The sequence below is a fragment of the Peromyscus leucopus genome, chromosome 1 (genome assembly GCF_004664715.2).
Source record: "Peromyscus leucopus breed LL Stock chromosome 1, UCI_PerLeu_2.1, whole genome shotgun sequence".
Classification (NCBI taxonomy): domain Eukaryota; kingdom Metazoa; phylum Chordata; class Mammalia; order Rodentia; family Cricetidae; genus Peromyscus; species Peromyscus leucopus.
The window spans coordinates 10,398,339-10,414,466 of record NC_051063.1 but is presented as its reverse complement, the minus strand read 5'-3'; the positions used below and the strand labels follow the sequence as shown (position 1 = coordinate 10,414,466).

General features: G+C 33.9%; 1 protein-coding gene across 4 annotated transcripts in view; it reads left to right on the top strand.

The window, feature by feature from the left end:
- Vps13a (vacuolar protein sorting 13 homolog A) overlaps positions 1-16,128 on the top strand; it is a 221,886-nt gene that overhangs the window by 63,943 nt on the left and 141,815 nt on the right. For all 4 annotated transcript variants that reach the window (XM_028874876.2, XM_028874875.2, XM_028874877.2 and 1 more), the window contains exons 20-23: positions 373-509; positions 3,048-3,180; positions 4,294-4,411; positions 6,542-6,680. In XM_028874876.2, coding sequence (XP_028730709.1) covers positions 373-509; positions 3,048-3,180; positions 4,294-4,411; positions 6,542-6,680 — 527 coding nt within the window. The remainder of the gene's footprint in view (positions 1-372; positions 510-3,047; positions 3,181-4,293; positions 4,412-6,541; positions 6,681-16,128) is intronic.

Genomic DNA, 16,128 nt, shown 5'->3' with positions numbered 1-16,128 from the left:
CCTGTTCTTTAATTAGTTTTGTGTGTATGTTGACCAGTAAAAGATGTAAACTTATATTGTAAATTCTTTGCTCTAGGATATTTTTGGTTTGTATTTTTTGTTTTTTGACACTGGGTTTCACTGTGTAGCCCTGGATGGTTGAGAACCAAACTTGTAGATCAGGCTGTCCCTAAACTCACAGAGATCAGCCTCAATTGCCCCAATAAAGGTGTGTGCCACTGCACCTGGCTTTTCTCTAAGGTATGTTAAAATTGGTACTGACTTTCTGGAATTTTAAATTGTATTGTCAATTCATGTTTGTTGATTCTCTGCTTTATTTTCATAAAGTAAGTTGTGAAAAGTAGTCATTGCAAGGATTTAATTTTTTTGCAGGTTTGCTGTATATTATTGAAACACAGAAAGTTCTTGATCTCAGAATTAATGTGAAGGCTTCATATGTTATTGTACCACAATCTGGGAATTTTAGCCCTACATCAAATTTACTTCTCTTGGATCTTGGTCATTTAAAGGTATTCACTAATAATGTTTGATTGATATGTCATTTGTCATTTTTTTTGTTTAAAATGTAATTTGCTTTTATTAAGATTGATTTATTTTTTTATGTATGAGTGTTTTTCTGCATGTATGTAGTTATACCAGATGCCTGCACTGCCTAAGGAGGCCAGAAGCGGGTCCCAGATTTCCTTGAGCTAGAGTTACAGGTTGTTGTGAGCCGCCATGTGGGTACTGGGAGCTGAACTCAGGTCCTCTGCAAGAACAGCAAGTGCTCTTAACTGCTGAGCCGGCTTTCCAGCCCCAGAATATACACTGATTTTTAGATAGTTCAATTTGGTTTATTGATGTTTAAATATATAGCAATACAAGGATTTGAGAAACAATCCTTGTGGTTAGTGAATAACGTTTCATTTCATCAGGTAGTTCTTTTGTCATTTTAACATAAAAGCCAGTGATAAATATTAAGAATTGTATTTATAGACTTGTTTGCCATACTTAAGTTTTTTATTCTTCAATTTAAATTTTATTTGATTAAGTGTACAGAATGGGGACAGTTTTGGAAGTAATCTTTCTGAAGTTTTTACATGTATAAGTTGAGTAGAACTATTCTTTTTAGATTTCTACATCTGAACTATTCAGTATAGTATCCATTAGTGTCATATAATTATTAAAGTAAAGAAAAATTAATTAAAAATATATTAAACTTTTGTTAAGTGCTTACATACTAGTCAGAGCTGGTTAGTGGCTGCTGTGATGGACAGTCCAGATGCAAAGTATTTTTATCATCAATACCATTCTGCTGCTCATAGCCACTAAATGTAGAATACCTCCAGAAGTCTGCAGATAGCTTTGGATACTTTGTTCTTTTCCTGTAACATTGCACTTGGTATATATTTATATTATAGATATAATTAAGTTTACATAGTTAATTATTTAATTTGATTTTCATCATGAAATTATTTCAAAGACAATTTAAGAAGAATATAAGGATTAAGAGTTTCAAATATTTAGGGTTGGGGATTTAGCTCAGAGGTAGAGTGCTTGCCTAGCAAGCACAAGGCCCTGGGTTCAGTCCTCAGCTCCGGAAGAAAAAAAAAAAAAGACGAAAAATAAATTTAAAAAAAAAATTAATTTTGTGACATTAGCTAATTTGTTTTACCTGTTATCTAAAACTTATTACCTTTTAGAGAGAATATTTTTAAAATATTTTAAAATTATTTATAATTTTATGTGTATGGGTATTTTCCCTGTATTATATATCTGCATTATATATAGCTAGAATTTTTGTGCCTGGCCCACAAAATCTCTGTCACCTGCCAGTCCCACAGCTGCTCAGACCCAATCAAGTAAGCACAGAGACTTATATTGTTTACAAACTGTATGGCCGTGGCAGGCTTCTTGCTAACTGTTCTTATAGCTTAAATTAGCCCATTTCTATTAATCTACACCTTGCCACGTGGCTCGTGCTTACCGGCATCTTTACATGCTGCTTGTCATGGCAGTGGCTGGCAGTGACTCCCCCCACCTTCCTGTTGTCTCTATTCTCCTCTGTTAGTCTCGCCTGTACTTCCTGCCTAGCCACTGGCCAATCAGTGTTTTATTTATTGACCAATCAGAGCAATTTGACATACAGACCATCCCATAGCAGCTCACTATTTAAGCTCTTGATGCCTGTATAGGCCAAAAGGAGGTATTGGAAGGGATTCTGAGCTGCCACATGGGTGCTAGGAATCAAACCCATGTCATTTGGAAGAACAGTCAGTGCTATTAACCACTGAGTCATTTCTCCAGCTCCATTCTTTTTATTTTTATGTTTGTTTTTGAGACAGTCTCACTACGTAGCCCTGGTAGCCTAAAACTCACTGTGTAGACCAGGCTAGCCTCTATCTCAAAGAGATCTGTCTGCTTCTGCTCTCCTGAGTGCTGGAATTGAAGGCATATGCCACTATGCCTGGTGAGATAATCATTTTTGACAGTCTACTCCCCATGAACTGTATGAAACAAAGTAAAAAATGTTTATATATATGTATGCATGTATTTACATTTAAAGAAAAAATTGTATACTGCTTTGGAGTGATCGCTGGAATATTTAAGGAAAAAAATAGTGTGCACAGTATTCCATGAAAGGGGAGATAAAAGAAAATATGGCATGCTTGGAGCTATATAATAGACATCGGTGATAAGCCCTGTTCTTTTATTACATAGCTACTAAAAATCTGCTATTAGACAATAAAAACATCCACATTTTTCTCATGGTCTTGTTCCTAATGAGTTTTCTTTAGATTTTAAGTTTTTGTAAAGATGTATTATTTTCTAGGACTATCTTGGTTCCCCTCTTTTTATATAAATAAATTAAAAAAATATAACTCACTATATGAATGTCATTTTATACCTATCTTTGTTGTACATCTCATGGATAAGGATCTTTTTAATAGCTGTATATGTCTGTCTGTGAATTTATCCTGTCCTATTAAATTTTTATGTTATAGAGCTAAATAGTATTTCATTTTGAAGTACTTTACATGATCTAAACTATTAAAATTAACCTTAAGGTGACAAGTAAAAGTCGATCAAGATTACCAGAAATGAAGCTAAGTGGGGCCAGCCTTGAAGAGATAATGCATAGAGCTTATGATTCTTTTGATATTCAGCTTACAAGCATACAATTGCTTTACAGCAGAGTGGGTAAGTACAAGAGATGTAATGATTTATTTTTTAAACCAGTGATTAAGTAGGTTTTTTTAGATACTCTGAAGATATGCCTGAAGACTTTCCCTCTACGTGATTGGAACCTTCCTGTATTTGAGTTAAAATTAGCAGTTAATATTGCATAGTGAATGAAAGATAGTTGATTGTGAAAGTGTGACACCTTAAGCACAATCCCACTGCTTCAGAATAGCCATTCATTGAGATATATGACTGAGTACGTGTGTTTGATTGGCTATGTTCATCTAGCTGAGTGATTGGTTACTCTAGCTGAGTAATTTAGTGAGTGATTTATTTGTAAGTTAATTACAATGATTTTATTTTAATACAAAAACAAATATTGACTACTAACTAAACAAAAAACGACTACTAACGTTTTCCTGGTTTGAAACTAGGAAATTTTGTTACCCAGTCCATCTAGCTAAAACTTGGTCTTAGGTGGGGGTGGGGTGGGGGGGGAAGACACTTGATCATTAGGCTAAGCTGGCTTATTGGTGAACTCTAAAGATCTGTCCATAGCCACCTTCCTAGTGCTAGGATTTTAAGCATGAACCACCATGCCTGTCTCTTTTTATTTTTATTTTTAAATGGGTACTGGGAACAGAACTCAGGTACTCATTCTTAATGAGCAAGCTTTATAAAATGAGTTATCTCCCTAGACTGGCTACATTTACATCAAAGGCTCTAAATTAACTATTCTCTCACTCACATGTGACTGTTAACATTGCAGTGAATGTTTCAGGTCATATGTTTTGTAAGTCTAGGTATGAATTTCAGCTTTTGCCTTAGCATTTTGACTATAGGAAAGTTTTGATCTTGTTTTCTAAAATGTAATAATTACAATCCCTGGGAGAATTAAAGTTAAACATTGCCTAGAACAGTGCTAATTAAAAATCTGCTTGGCATAAACTATGCTGCCTCTTAAAAAACAGTCCTTTTTCTTTTGTAGTAGAACATAGTATTGTAAAGCAGCTTTGAGAAAAAAGAATGGAAATGTAAAGACTTGCTGATTTCATGTCCTTTAGACAATTTTAGGTTTTGTATGTTATAAATATTATGTTAATAATAAACATGAACTGTTTCTGTGATTAGGTGATAATTGGAAAGAAGCACGAAGGCTCAATGTATCTACACAGCATATTTTGACACCTATGCATGTCAATATAGAACTCTCTAAAGCCATGGTTTTCATGGATGTCAAGATGCCCAAGTATGTATTACATACTGTCCTTTTAATGTAATTGTAGATTTTCTCAGTAAATCTGTAATGAAAGAAGTGCTATAATTTATTGAGTTTATTACATCTGTACATATACCGTTTGCCACTGATGCCATTTTTAATAAGTAGTTCAGTGGTGTCTTCGTAAATTTACATTATTATACAGCCATCATCACCATCTATCTCTAGAAACTTTAATAATCTTCCAAACTGAATTTCATACTCATTAAATAATAACATTCCATTCTACTCTGCCTTTTGCCTCTTGCTACCAAACTCCCTTTACGTGTTATCTTTGTGAATTTGATGGTTTTAGGTATTGGATAGAAGTAAAATCATTTAATATTTGTCCTTTCTTATCTATATGACTTCACTCACAGTCTACTTAGGGTTCATCTATGAAATACATGATAGTGTTTTCTAGTCCTCTTTTAAAAGCAGAATTTTTATTGATTCCTGCCTGGTTCTATCCATTCTTGAAAGTAGAATGGAAGTTTACTACTATTGCTAAAAGTCTCTTTCTTCCCCTTAGTTCTTTCAGTATTTAATTCACTGAACTCTGATGTTTGGTGTGTATATGTTCTTAATTGTTAACATATTTTTGTTAAATTTGTCCTTTTATTTCATTAGAAAGCATTCTTTTAAAAATCTTCAGTAGTAGTTTTTGACTTGTAATCTTTTTTACTGCAGGCATCCCTCTCCTGTTGATTGTTTAGGATATCTATTTTAATATGTACCTTTTGACAAATATTTTCTTTAAAGTGAATCTTCTGTCATGATAACATGTATTTGGATCTTGTTTTTTATTAATTCTGTCAACTGATGTCTTTTGATTGAGAAGTTTAAAACACTTATATCTACACACTGATATGGAAGGACTTGTTAGTTTGTTTTTGTATGTTTTATGGCTTGTTTTCTCTCATTTCCTCTGATGGCCTTTCTTTGTGTTTGGTAGATATTTGTCCCAACATGTTTTGATTACTTTCTCATTACCGTTTTTGTTTACTTTGCGAATGTTTTATTTCGTTATCATAGAGATTAAATATATCTTAAACGTTCTACCATTTGCTTAAAATGGTGTGTTAGTCTCATTTACAAGCAATATCTACTTTTTCTGCACCAATTAACATAGACTTATTTTTATGTCTTAATTTCTGTAGAAAATGAAAAGTAGTCAAAGCCCAAATCATAACCTTTTTTTATATTTGTCCATGCAGTTACCTGTACTATGATTTAAGTACCTGTAATAACTAGACAGATTTAAGACAATAAAAGGAAGCCTGCTGTGTAGTCGATAACATTTTGATGCCTAGCTTCTTCACATTGTGCATCCTTCATATTTAAGAAAGGAAAAGGTTTTGATGCATAAATTGAATTGATCTGCAGCTATGTAATTAAGTTAAACCACAGTGTGTGGAAATGATTACAAATACTAAGGTTATTAAAAATAAAACTTAGAACTTTTCTGAAGGAATTCAGGTACATTTTTAGAAACCAATGTTTGACAACCTAAGTGTATAATTTGAAAAAATCAATTTTAGGGAAAAATGGGGATAAAACCAATGAGCTAAAACATTCTGTGTGAGGATCATACCTTTTAAAAAATTCTTGTGTGAGTGTGTATGCACATGAATGTTTGTACATGTGGGCATACACGTGTGTGGAAGCCAGGATGAGTACACAATGATGGCATATACATACTGTAATGATAGTCACATAATAAATAACTGATAATTAATATTATCACCTGTGTCTGGCAAACACTAGAGAAACAATAAATGAAGTAAAATAGGAAAATAGGCCTCTGAAAGAATTAGGGCTGGTCCATCTAGGGTTTATAAGGTAAGATGTCATTTGTGGTTTTAAATTTGGTTTTAAATATTAGTTGAATTTAAGGGTTTCCGTCTACTCCTCTATGTTTGTTTGTTTTGATTTAGGGATGGGGTAGGTGCTAAGCATTGAACTCAAGACCTGCTGCTTACTCAGCAAGCCTTCTGTCACTGAGTCACCTCCCCAGTCCCCATTCTTTGTTAAGTAGTATACTTAAACCAGAATGAAAATTAATCTATATATTCTGTATACTCCATATACTCTATAATGATTCCTGTCTCTATAAAATAGATTCAAAGTTTCTGGAAAATTACCTCTTGTTTCGTTACGAATCTCGGATAAAAAATTTAAAGGGATTATGGAATTGTTGGAAAGCATTCCAAAACCTAAACCCATAACTGATCTACCTGCCCCTGCCAGATCATTCCAGGTAAAGTATTTTTTAAAATTAATGAAATATTAAATTGAAAAATAGATTTCAAAGTAGTAGATGAAATTACCACAGGTGAAATTACTTACAGACATTTTAATTTTTAGCAGAATTGCCTCTTTTACTTAACATCTCTGTGATGCCCATTTACATTATGAATATTTAAAATTATGGGGAAAACCACTACTTTGAACTTACTTGTACAAGTATTAGTTTATATCTTTGTCCATTAGATAAATTCCTTACTGGAGTTGTTGAGGAAAAGTATTGTAAATTTTAAAATTTGATGAATTTTGACAACTTTCCTCTCATGAGTATTAATTTATTAACAGTGAATGAGTCTTTCTCTGCTCTAATTAGTCTTGAGTGTTAGCTATTCTTAATATTTTACTCTATGAAAATATTGCTTTTTGGATTTAATTTGTGTATTGTTTAAAGAATATGTTTGCTTAAGTTTATTGACTGCTTGAATTTAATTTTTTTGAACTGTTATTATTGTGAAATATATGTACGTATTATGGTTTTCTAATTATGGAAATTTATTGTTCATTTGGAATTACTTTTTCACATTTGATTTTTAGTGCACATGTAAATTTATTTTTATTATGAATTTTTATTTATATATAGCTATTTTCTCATACCTTTGATTTCTTGACTATTATATGATTTTTCTCTTCCTAAAATACTTTAAGAAAGGAAATATCTATTTTTTTTTATTTCCACACTCTTGGGTTATTTGTAAATCATTAAATTTTCTACTTTTCAAATAATTTACAATTTGAAAAAAATACAAGTTTGTGGAATCCTCATTCTCCAATCCATTTGATAGTGAACTGCTGATATACTGTCCTGTTATTTCTGACCACTTTAATGTTTTACAGTGATTTTTCTGCTTTGCTGTTGAGCTTTCTGTTTTATTAACTCTGTTGAAAAGCATGTGTTTTGAAATGAAATAATATTTATTATTTTCTTTTTGGATAAAGGTTTTAAATGTGGTATCTCTGAAACCTTCACCTAATAATGAAATAGAGAGATTTTTTTTCTTGTGTTGCTTTCTAAAAACACAGTAGTCTTAGAGTTACTTTATAAGTATATGCGAATTTTATGTTAATATTTTAATGTAATCTTTTAACATCTTCATTCTAGTTTTACATTTGTTTAATTATATCAGTTTCATTTTTTATATATTCCTCTTGAGCTGATTATATATGCTTGTGTCTGTTTCTTTTCTTTTTCAGTGACTGCTGTCTATCTTTTGCATTTATATCTTTTTTTTTTCAGTAGAAACCTGTCATAATTATACAAATAGTTTCATAGTAAGTACTTTAAATAGGCAGGGTAAGTTTTCCATTTTTTTTTAAATAGCTTTGATAATTTTACTTCTATAATCAAATTGTCAATTTCCATCTAAGTCTTGATGAGTTTGGTAAGGATAGTATTATTTGCTAAATAATACTATTGAGAATTTAAGTCTTAGCACTACTATATCTTCCAGTTCACTATAAAAGTATGTTTCTCCAGTATGTCATTTTAGTGGTTTGGGGGGGAAGGTTATAACTTAAACATGTATTTACTACATATATTTTGCTAGGTTTATGCATACTGTTTGGGCCCTGATGTTTTCCCTCTGAATTCATATATGGAACCTTAACCCCTACCTACATCTATATCTTAAATTGTGACTGCTTTGGAAGTAAGGACTTTAAAACAGTGATTAAGTTAAAATAAGACCATTAGGATAGGCCCTAATTTGGGACTGATAGGTGGCTTCATAAAAGGAAATTAGGAATAAAATGAGATACCAGAATACATGTGCACACAGCAAAGGCCAAGTGAGGATGCAGCAAGAAGAAGGCTCTTTGCAGGCTAAATGTAGATGCTTCAAAAAACTTGTTTTATAATACCTTAATCTTGACCTTCCTGCTTCCAGAATTGTAAGAAAATACTTACTGTGGTTTTAACCATTGATTCTGTGATTTTTTTTTTTTTTTTTTTTTTTTTTTTTTTTTTTTTTTTTATGGTAGCCCTGGTAGTCTCATACAGATTTTGGTACCAAGAAAGTGAGTTGTTGCAGTAGTAACACTTAAAACTGGCATTGTAACAGTTGAAAGAATTTCAAGGCACGTGTCAGAAAAATCCTACATTTTCATCTTGAAGAAATTATTTATAAACATGTGTTTAAAAGTTCCTTCTGGTGAGGACTCTAATAAAAACTACAAACAAGTTTTTTAATATCTTAAACAGAAGTCCTTATTATAAATTGGCAGAAATCTAGCTGAGCTGTCTTCATTTTTTGTGGAATGTAGAACTTCTAAGTGATGAACTTAAATAGTTAGCTGATGTGATTATTAAACTATGAAAGGTATGATATATTTTTTTTCTCTTTGTTATTAGAACATTGAGAGGTGTTAATGAAGGAAACAAAAACAAAACCACTGTGTGTATAAAAAAGGAACCAAATCTTAAAGATTTGGAAACTGGTTAGTTTATCCATAATGCAAAAAAATAAGAATATGTTATTTGAGGGGGCATCAGGAGTATTCTGAGATGATTTGATTAAAGAAATATATGTCACAGATTCAAGCATTCATCTCAGAAGCTAGGGATAAAAGGGAGATTAAACCAACTAAACATGCCTCACTTGAACTAAAGGGAACAGAAAGGGAGCAAAATGAAGCAAGGTGTTGAACTTTAAAAATTAAATACAACATGAGAGTGTAGCTAGACTTTTCCTGCCTTGCCCACAGTCAGGACAAATCTTTGTCACCCACCAGTCCCACAGCCACTCAGACCCAACCAAGTAAACACAGAGACTTATATTGCTTACAAATGTATGGCCGTGGCAGGCTTCTTGCTAACTGTTCTTATAGCTTAAATTAATCAATTTCTATAAATCTATACCTTGCCACATGGCTTGTGGCTTACCGGTGTCTTCACATGCTGCTTGTCCTGGCAGTGGCTGGCAGTGTCTCTTTTCGCCTTCCTGTTGTTTCTTTTCTCCTCTCTGTTAGTCCCGCCTATACTTCCTGCCTAGCCACTGGCCAATCAGTGTTTTATTTATTGACCAATCAGAGTAATTTGACATACAGACCATCCCACAGCATGAGAGTACTGCTGAATAGCTGCAAGCACACATTATCCTTGAGCAAAAGAGGAGAGTCATGTCCCCTGGGTGATTCTGAGATCATCATGTGTCACAAACCCATTGGTCTCGATGGTGCAAGATTCAAGGAAGGAAGCAATTTCGTTACCAGTGGACTGGATTGCTACTGACCAGGACCTACAGACAGGGCTCCATTTAGTCTTTTCTTATTCAATATGATAATGTAGGCTTTTCTTGGACATTCTTTACCAAATTAACAAATTGCCCTCTATTTCTAGTTCTCTGAGCTTTTCTCTGTGATAGATACTGGGGTGCTATTTCTGAATCTATTAAGATAATTTTATGCTTTGTTCCTTTAGTCTGTTAATATGGTGAATTGATTAGTTTTGCATTCTAAATTACATCTCATCTTTGATACATCCCGTATATTGTCTATTTGATAATAACAAGGTTGAATGTCTTTTATCCTAAGTTGGTTAGTATTAGAAATATTTTAAATTTCAGATTTGGTCTTTTTCTTTTCTTTTTTTTTCTTTGAATGTTAAAATATTTTTTTAGATTTTTTCAATTGAGCATTCTTACTTATAAAATTCCAAAATGCTTCAAAATCTGAAACCTTATCATATCACTTCTCAGAAAGTTTCAGATTTCAGAAAAGGGAAGTGACTAACAGGAGCGTGAGGTATGTAGGAGAGGATAACTGGGGAAGGAAAAACATCAAAATGTATATATGTTTATGAAAATATAATGATAGCCATAAGTTATATGGTGAATATACCCCAAAATCTCTTCTGGTTTATGCATTTGCTAGTTACTAAGAAAAATATAGAAATTTCTAATTTTAGGCCAATTCAGATACTCCATTTTTAGATGTATACCTTCTCTGAAGTACTTGTGCCTAGAAGTGCTTTGAATTTCATTGCTTGTTTTTGTTTTTCCATTTTAGAATATTACAAATATCTGAGGTATTTTAGATGTAGGATACAAGATCTAACAGAATTTATATATGCTTTATATCCACATTATATATACCTGAATGTAATTTTATGCAATGTCTTTTTGTGACTGGAGTTTTGACTGTGTTACATCACATGTAATCAGGTATAGAATGTTCTACAAGTAGGGCCCTTTTTATCTTCATATATGTTTGGATTTTGACGCACTTTAGATTTCAAATTAGAATTGCTCAACATATTGTATATTTTTTTTTTAGAAATTGAGGCTTTAGTGTTTGTTCTTAACAGGTATTAGATCCTACTTTCTTAGTGTAGTATCTTAAAGAGAATGTTAATCTCATAAAATAAGTTGGGAAATGTTTCCTAGTCCCTGAGGTTCAGTAATAGTGATACTAGACCAATCGATAACCATATAATAGTCTGAAAGTATTTCAATAAATGCTTTAAATAAATAAATGCTCATGCTTCTTATTAAGTAAAAACTTGGAAGTTATTAAGCTTTGTAGAGAAGACATGTCCAAAGAAGATAAGCTGAAAGCTAGCTATCTTGTGCCAGTTAGCCATGTTGTGAACTCAAAGGATGCTTCTGAGGGACTCATAGATTGTAAGAAAGTAAAACAGTCTTATCTTAGTTAGGGTTATAATTGTTGTGATGAAATATCATGAACAAAAGCAGGTTGGGGAGGAAAGAGTTTATTTGTCTTACATTTCTACATCATGGTCTATCATTGAAGGAAGTCAAGGCATCATAGTCTATCATTGACGAAAATCAGGGCAGGTACTCAAACAGGGCAGAAACCTGGAGTCAGTAGCTTGTGGAGGTCATGGAGGAGTGCTGCTTCCTGGCTTGCTTCTTAAGGCTTGCTTAGCCTGCTTCCCTATATTAACCCAGGACTCCAACTCAGGGGTGGCACCACCCACAGAGGGCTAATTCTCCCACATCAATCACTAATTAAGAAAATGCCCTACAGACTTTCTGTTGTGTGACAAAACCTTTCCTGGGATGATGCAACAGACATACCTACTCATCGCAGATAGTGAGCAGACCAAAGTATAAATACCACTAAAGTCTAATTCACTAAGTCAAAGTTCACTCATGTAGTGAACCCTGAGTTTTATTGGGGTTTATTTTCAGTTGTATGAGGAATTACTTACAGGAGCAGAAATGACTCAAAGATAGCTGTACCACAAAAGCCAACTCTAGCAGGTGTGACAGCTCACAAACCTATGAATCTGCAGCACGCTGCAGAGCCTCCAGGCAGCTCAAAAGGTTGTAGGGTGTCCTTTCCAGTGCCTCAGTTGGTCTTAACTTCTAGGCAGTTCAGCTGTTTTCTGTTTCTTTCAAGCAGCTGGTCTGGTCTCAGCGTCTTTGCAGCTCAGCTTCATTCAGTCTGAGAAGGACTCTCAGCTTTTATTGCTTATTGTGGCAGGGAGGGGCCTAGTGATTCTGATCAGATTCAAGGACTTCCTGTAGCTATTTTGAGTTGTTTACTTTCCTGCTCAAGGATCTTTCTGCAGGATGGAATGTTTTAATCTCTTGGGGAAACTGTTACACAACTAATTCCTACAGCAAGAACTTTTGGAGACATTCTCTCAACTCAGATTCCCTCCTCTCAGATGACTGCATCCTGTGCCAAGTTGACATAAAACTAGCTAGAACAAGTCTCATTGCTGATTTGGAGTTTTGCTTATTAAGAGTAGGTCAAACTGGTTGCAGCATTCCAAAGTCAAAAGCCCAGTTTGGAGCAATAGCATGAACTTTTTAAATTCTGTGAAGGCTAAGAGAGGAGATGAAGATGAAATAAAAAGGTTTGAAGTTAGCATTTGGCTCATGAGGTTTGAACTGTCTTTGTAATGTCAGAGTGCAAGATAAAGTCACAAGTGATAAAGTAGGAGCTACAAGTTATATAGAACATCTATCTGTGTTGTAGAATATTATTTTAAGATGTATCACATTTATGCTGTGGAACATTTGTTTAAGTATGCAAAGATACGTTGCATTCTTTTTTGTTGCTTTTGTTTAATTCTGTGAAGCTGTGTTACTTTGCCTGTCTAAAACAACTGATGGTCTAATAAAGAGCTAAATGGCCAATAGTGAGGCAGGAGAAAGGATAGTTGGGGCTGGCAGGCAGAGAGAATGAATAGAAGGAGAAATCTGGGAGTGAAGAAGGAGCAAGAGAAGAAAGAGGAGGACATCAGGGGCCAGCCACCCAGCTACAAAACTGGTAACAGAGTAAGAAAGAAATCTTTATCTATTTTATAGACAAAGATAAAACCCCAGAGGCAAAAGATAAATGGGATAATTTAAGTTGAGAAAAGCTGGCTAGGAACAAGCCAAGCTAAGGCCAGGCATTTGTAATTAAGAATAATCCTCTGTGTATGTATTTATTTGGGAGCTGGGTGGCAGGCTCTCCAAAGAATAAAAGTAAAAACAACCAACAACACATCTACCTAGGGTTATTGATGGTGGTGACCACATAGAATAACAGATTCTGTTGTGTCATACACAGCCTTATGTTGGAAGAAATTGTCATCTAGAACTTGGATAGCTAGAGAGAAGTTAGTTTCCAGCTTCAAAGTTTCAAAGGGTATGGTTACTCCCTGTTAGGTGTGGATGCAGCTGGTGACTTTAAGTTGAAGCCAGTGCACATTTATCTTTCCACAATTTGTAGGCCCTTAAGAATTAGACTAATTGTACTCAGCATTTTTCATGTAAATTTAACAGCAAATACTGGATGATAGCATGTGTGTTGACAAAATAGATGTAGGTTTTCAGCTGTACCTGACTGCTCTTAAGTCACTGCCTGACAGTTTTGATACTAGCTTGAGATAAAGTTATATACATTCCAGTTTTGTTTGAAACTATTTTTGCCTGAGCCGTATAAACTTTTATTTCTTATGATCCAAGTTATAGGGCTGTGGTGGCATATGCCTTTAATCCCAGTACTCAGGAGGCAGAGCCAGGCAGATAGCTGTGAGTTTGAGGCCAGCCTGGGCTACAAAATGAGTTCCAGGAAAGGCTCCAAAACTACACAGAGAAACCCTGTCTTGGAAAAAACAAAGCAAACAAAGAATGATTAGAATAGCTAAAATTTTTAAAAAGATATCCCCATGTTGAGGTATTGACATGATGAGAATTTACAATCATTCATTGGTACTATCTGTAACCCCTTTGGTAATTTGTTAAATAAAGTTGAATACGTATTTACTGTGTGATTTAAGAATTCTACATTTTTATACAAGAGAAATGAAAATGTGTGGCCACACAGAGATATAGGCTAAAAGGCTCATACTAGAGTTATTTATATTAAAAAGCTGTGAAAATGTAATAATCAATAAAGAAATGAATTAAAAATACAGTGAAATTTGTGCTGGTTAGTTTTTGTCAACTTGACCCAAGCCAAAGTCATTTTAGGAAGACAGAAACTCATTTGAGAAAATGCCCTCATCTGCTTGGTCTGTAGGCAAGACTGTGTGTCATTTTTCTTGGTTAATGATGTGGGAGGGCTCATGCCACTGGGTGTCCAGCTCTGGAAAAGTGGTCCTGAGTTATATAAGAAAGCAAGCTAGGGAGCAGCATTCCTCCATGTCTTAAGTTTTCATTTATGTCCTCAGTTTCTTGCTTTAAGTTTCTGCCATAACTTACCTCAGTGATGGACTGTTACCTGGAAGCGTTAGATGAAGTAAATAAGCTTTTTTCCTTTCCAAACTGGTTTTACTCACTGTTTTATCCCAGCAATAGAACCCAAATTAGGACAGACCCACTCAGGAAAAAAATAAATACAGATACACATAGCAGTGAGGAGTGATGGCTACCTTCTATGAAAATGTTGTGGTATTCAGAGGATAGTGGATAGGAATATTTGTCAATTGTTGCATCAGTTTATTAAAACCTGCATTTTCTGACCTAACAAATATAAAAGGGGATGTAATAGAACAGTAGTTCTCAAAAACGTAGTTAATAAACTTGAAAACTTTAGAAGTGGAAACAGAGGTTGTTCTAGGACAACGTCTCATGATCACAGGAAGAATGAAGAAGTCTTCTCTCTTGTTTTAGTGTTCTTTATATGGCTCTAGCTCCTGGATTCATGACTTTGTTTTTTCTTTGAAAATTTAGTGAGCTTTTTCTTAGGTTTTATATATTCCTATCGGGTAGCTATAGTTCAAGAATTGTATTGCTATCTTGCCCCTGAATGAAGAGACTTTCTGGAAGAGAAAACAAGTAGTTTGTGGTTCTATGAGTACCTACTGCAAAATTGTAATTAACTTGTGGTAAGATTCACAAAATTAAAATCTTTGATAACCCATGAGTATTTGTGAATAAAGATCCATATAAAATCTATTCTCTGCTGATATCAGTATTGAAATCACTGCTGAAGACAATTTGATAGTACTTAATAGAAGTAACCATACACAATTCTAGTTGGAAAAGTTTTGCATATAAGTATTAAAGGCATGTTCAAATATCCTTAGACTGGCTTGAAAGTAAAATCAAAAATCTGTAAACGGACTTTTTTTTCCTCCCAAGAGTTGTAGAAAAATATACGCTGACCATTTTCCAATTATTTCTTATATTTTTTGAGCTAATATAATTATATCATTTTTCTCTTCTGTTTTCACCCTTTAAACTTTCTCATTTATGCCTACTTGTTCTCTTATTTAAGGCCTCTTCTTTCATAAATTTTTATGTGTATGCACATATATCCATATAATGCATATACATAAATATATTCCCAAATATTACTTAGTCTGTATAATACTAGCTTGTACATACGTTTTCAAGGAGGACCATTTATTGGATAACCAATTGGTGTGCTCTTCCCTGGAGAAGTCTGTTTCTCTCACTCTCAGCATTCCATAGTTGCTTGTAGTTCTTGTAGGCTTTGAGTGTTGTCATCTTTCCCTTGTCCACTTTATTATTATTTTATTGTTACTCTTTTTCTTGTTCAGCTCATGTTTAGGTAGCCATGTTGGTGAGCCATTACAGATGCAGGTTCTGACATTACTAAGAGGCACAGTCTCAGAGCAAACTCTCTGGTCCTTTGGCTTATATAATCTTTCTGCCCCCTCCTTTGGTGTTTTCTCTGAAATTTAGGTGCAAGATTTGTTTTGTAGATATATCTATTAGGACTGAGCTCCACACTCTTCATTTTAATTGTTTGTGGTTTTTTGTAATGGCCTTCATCTTTTGTAAAGACAAGCCCTTGCTGAGGGCTGAGGACTACATTTATCAGTGGATATAAGGACAAATATTTAGAATGTGGTTAGGGATTATGCTGCTTTAAAATGATGGCTATGGGTTCTCAGACATCTATGACTTCAGTAGGCCTGGGTAATTGGTATTACCAGGCATGATTTTCTTCTTGAGCAGATCTTCAGTTCAAGTAGA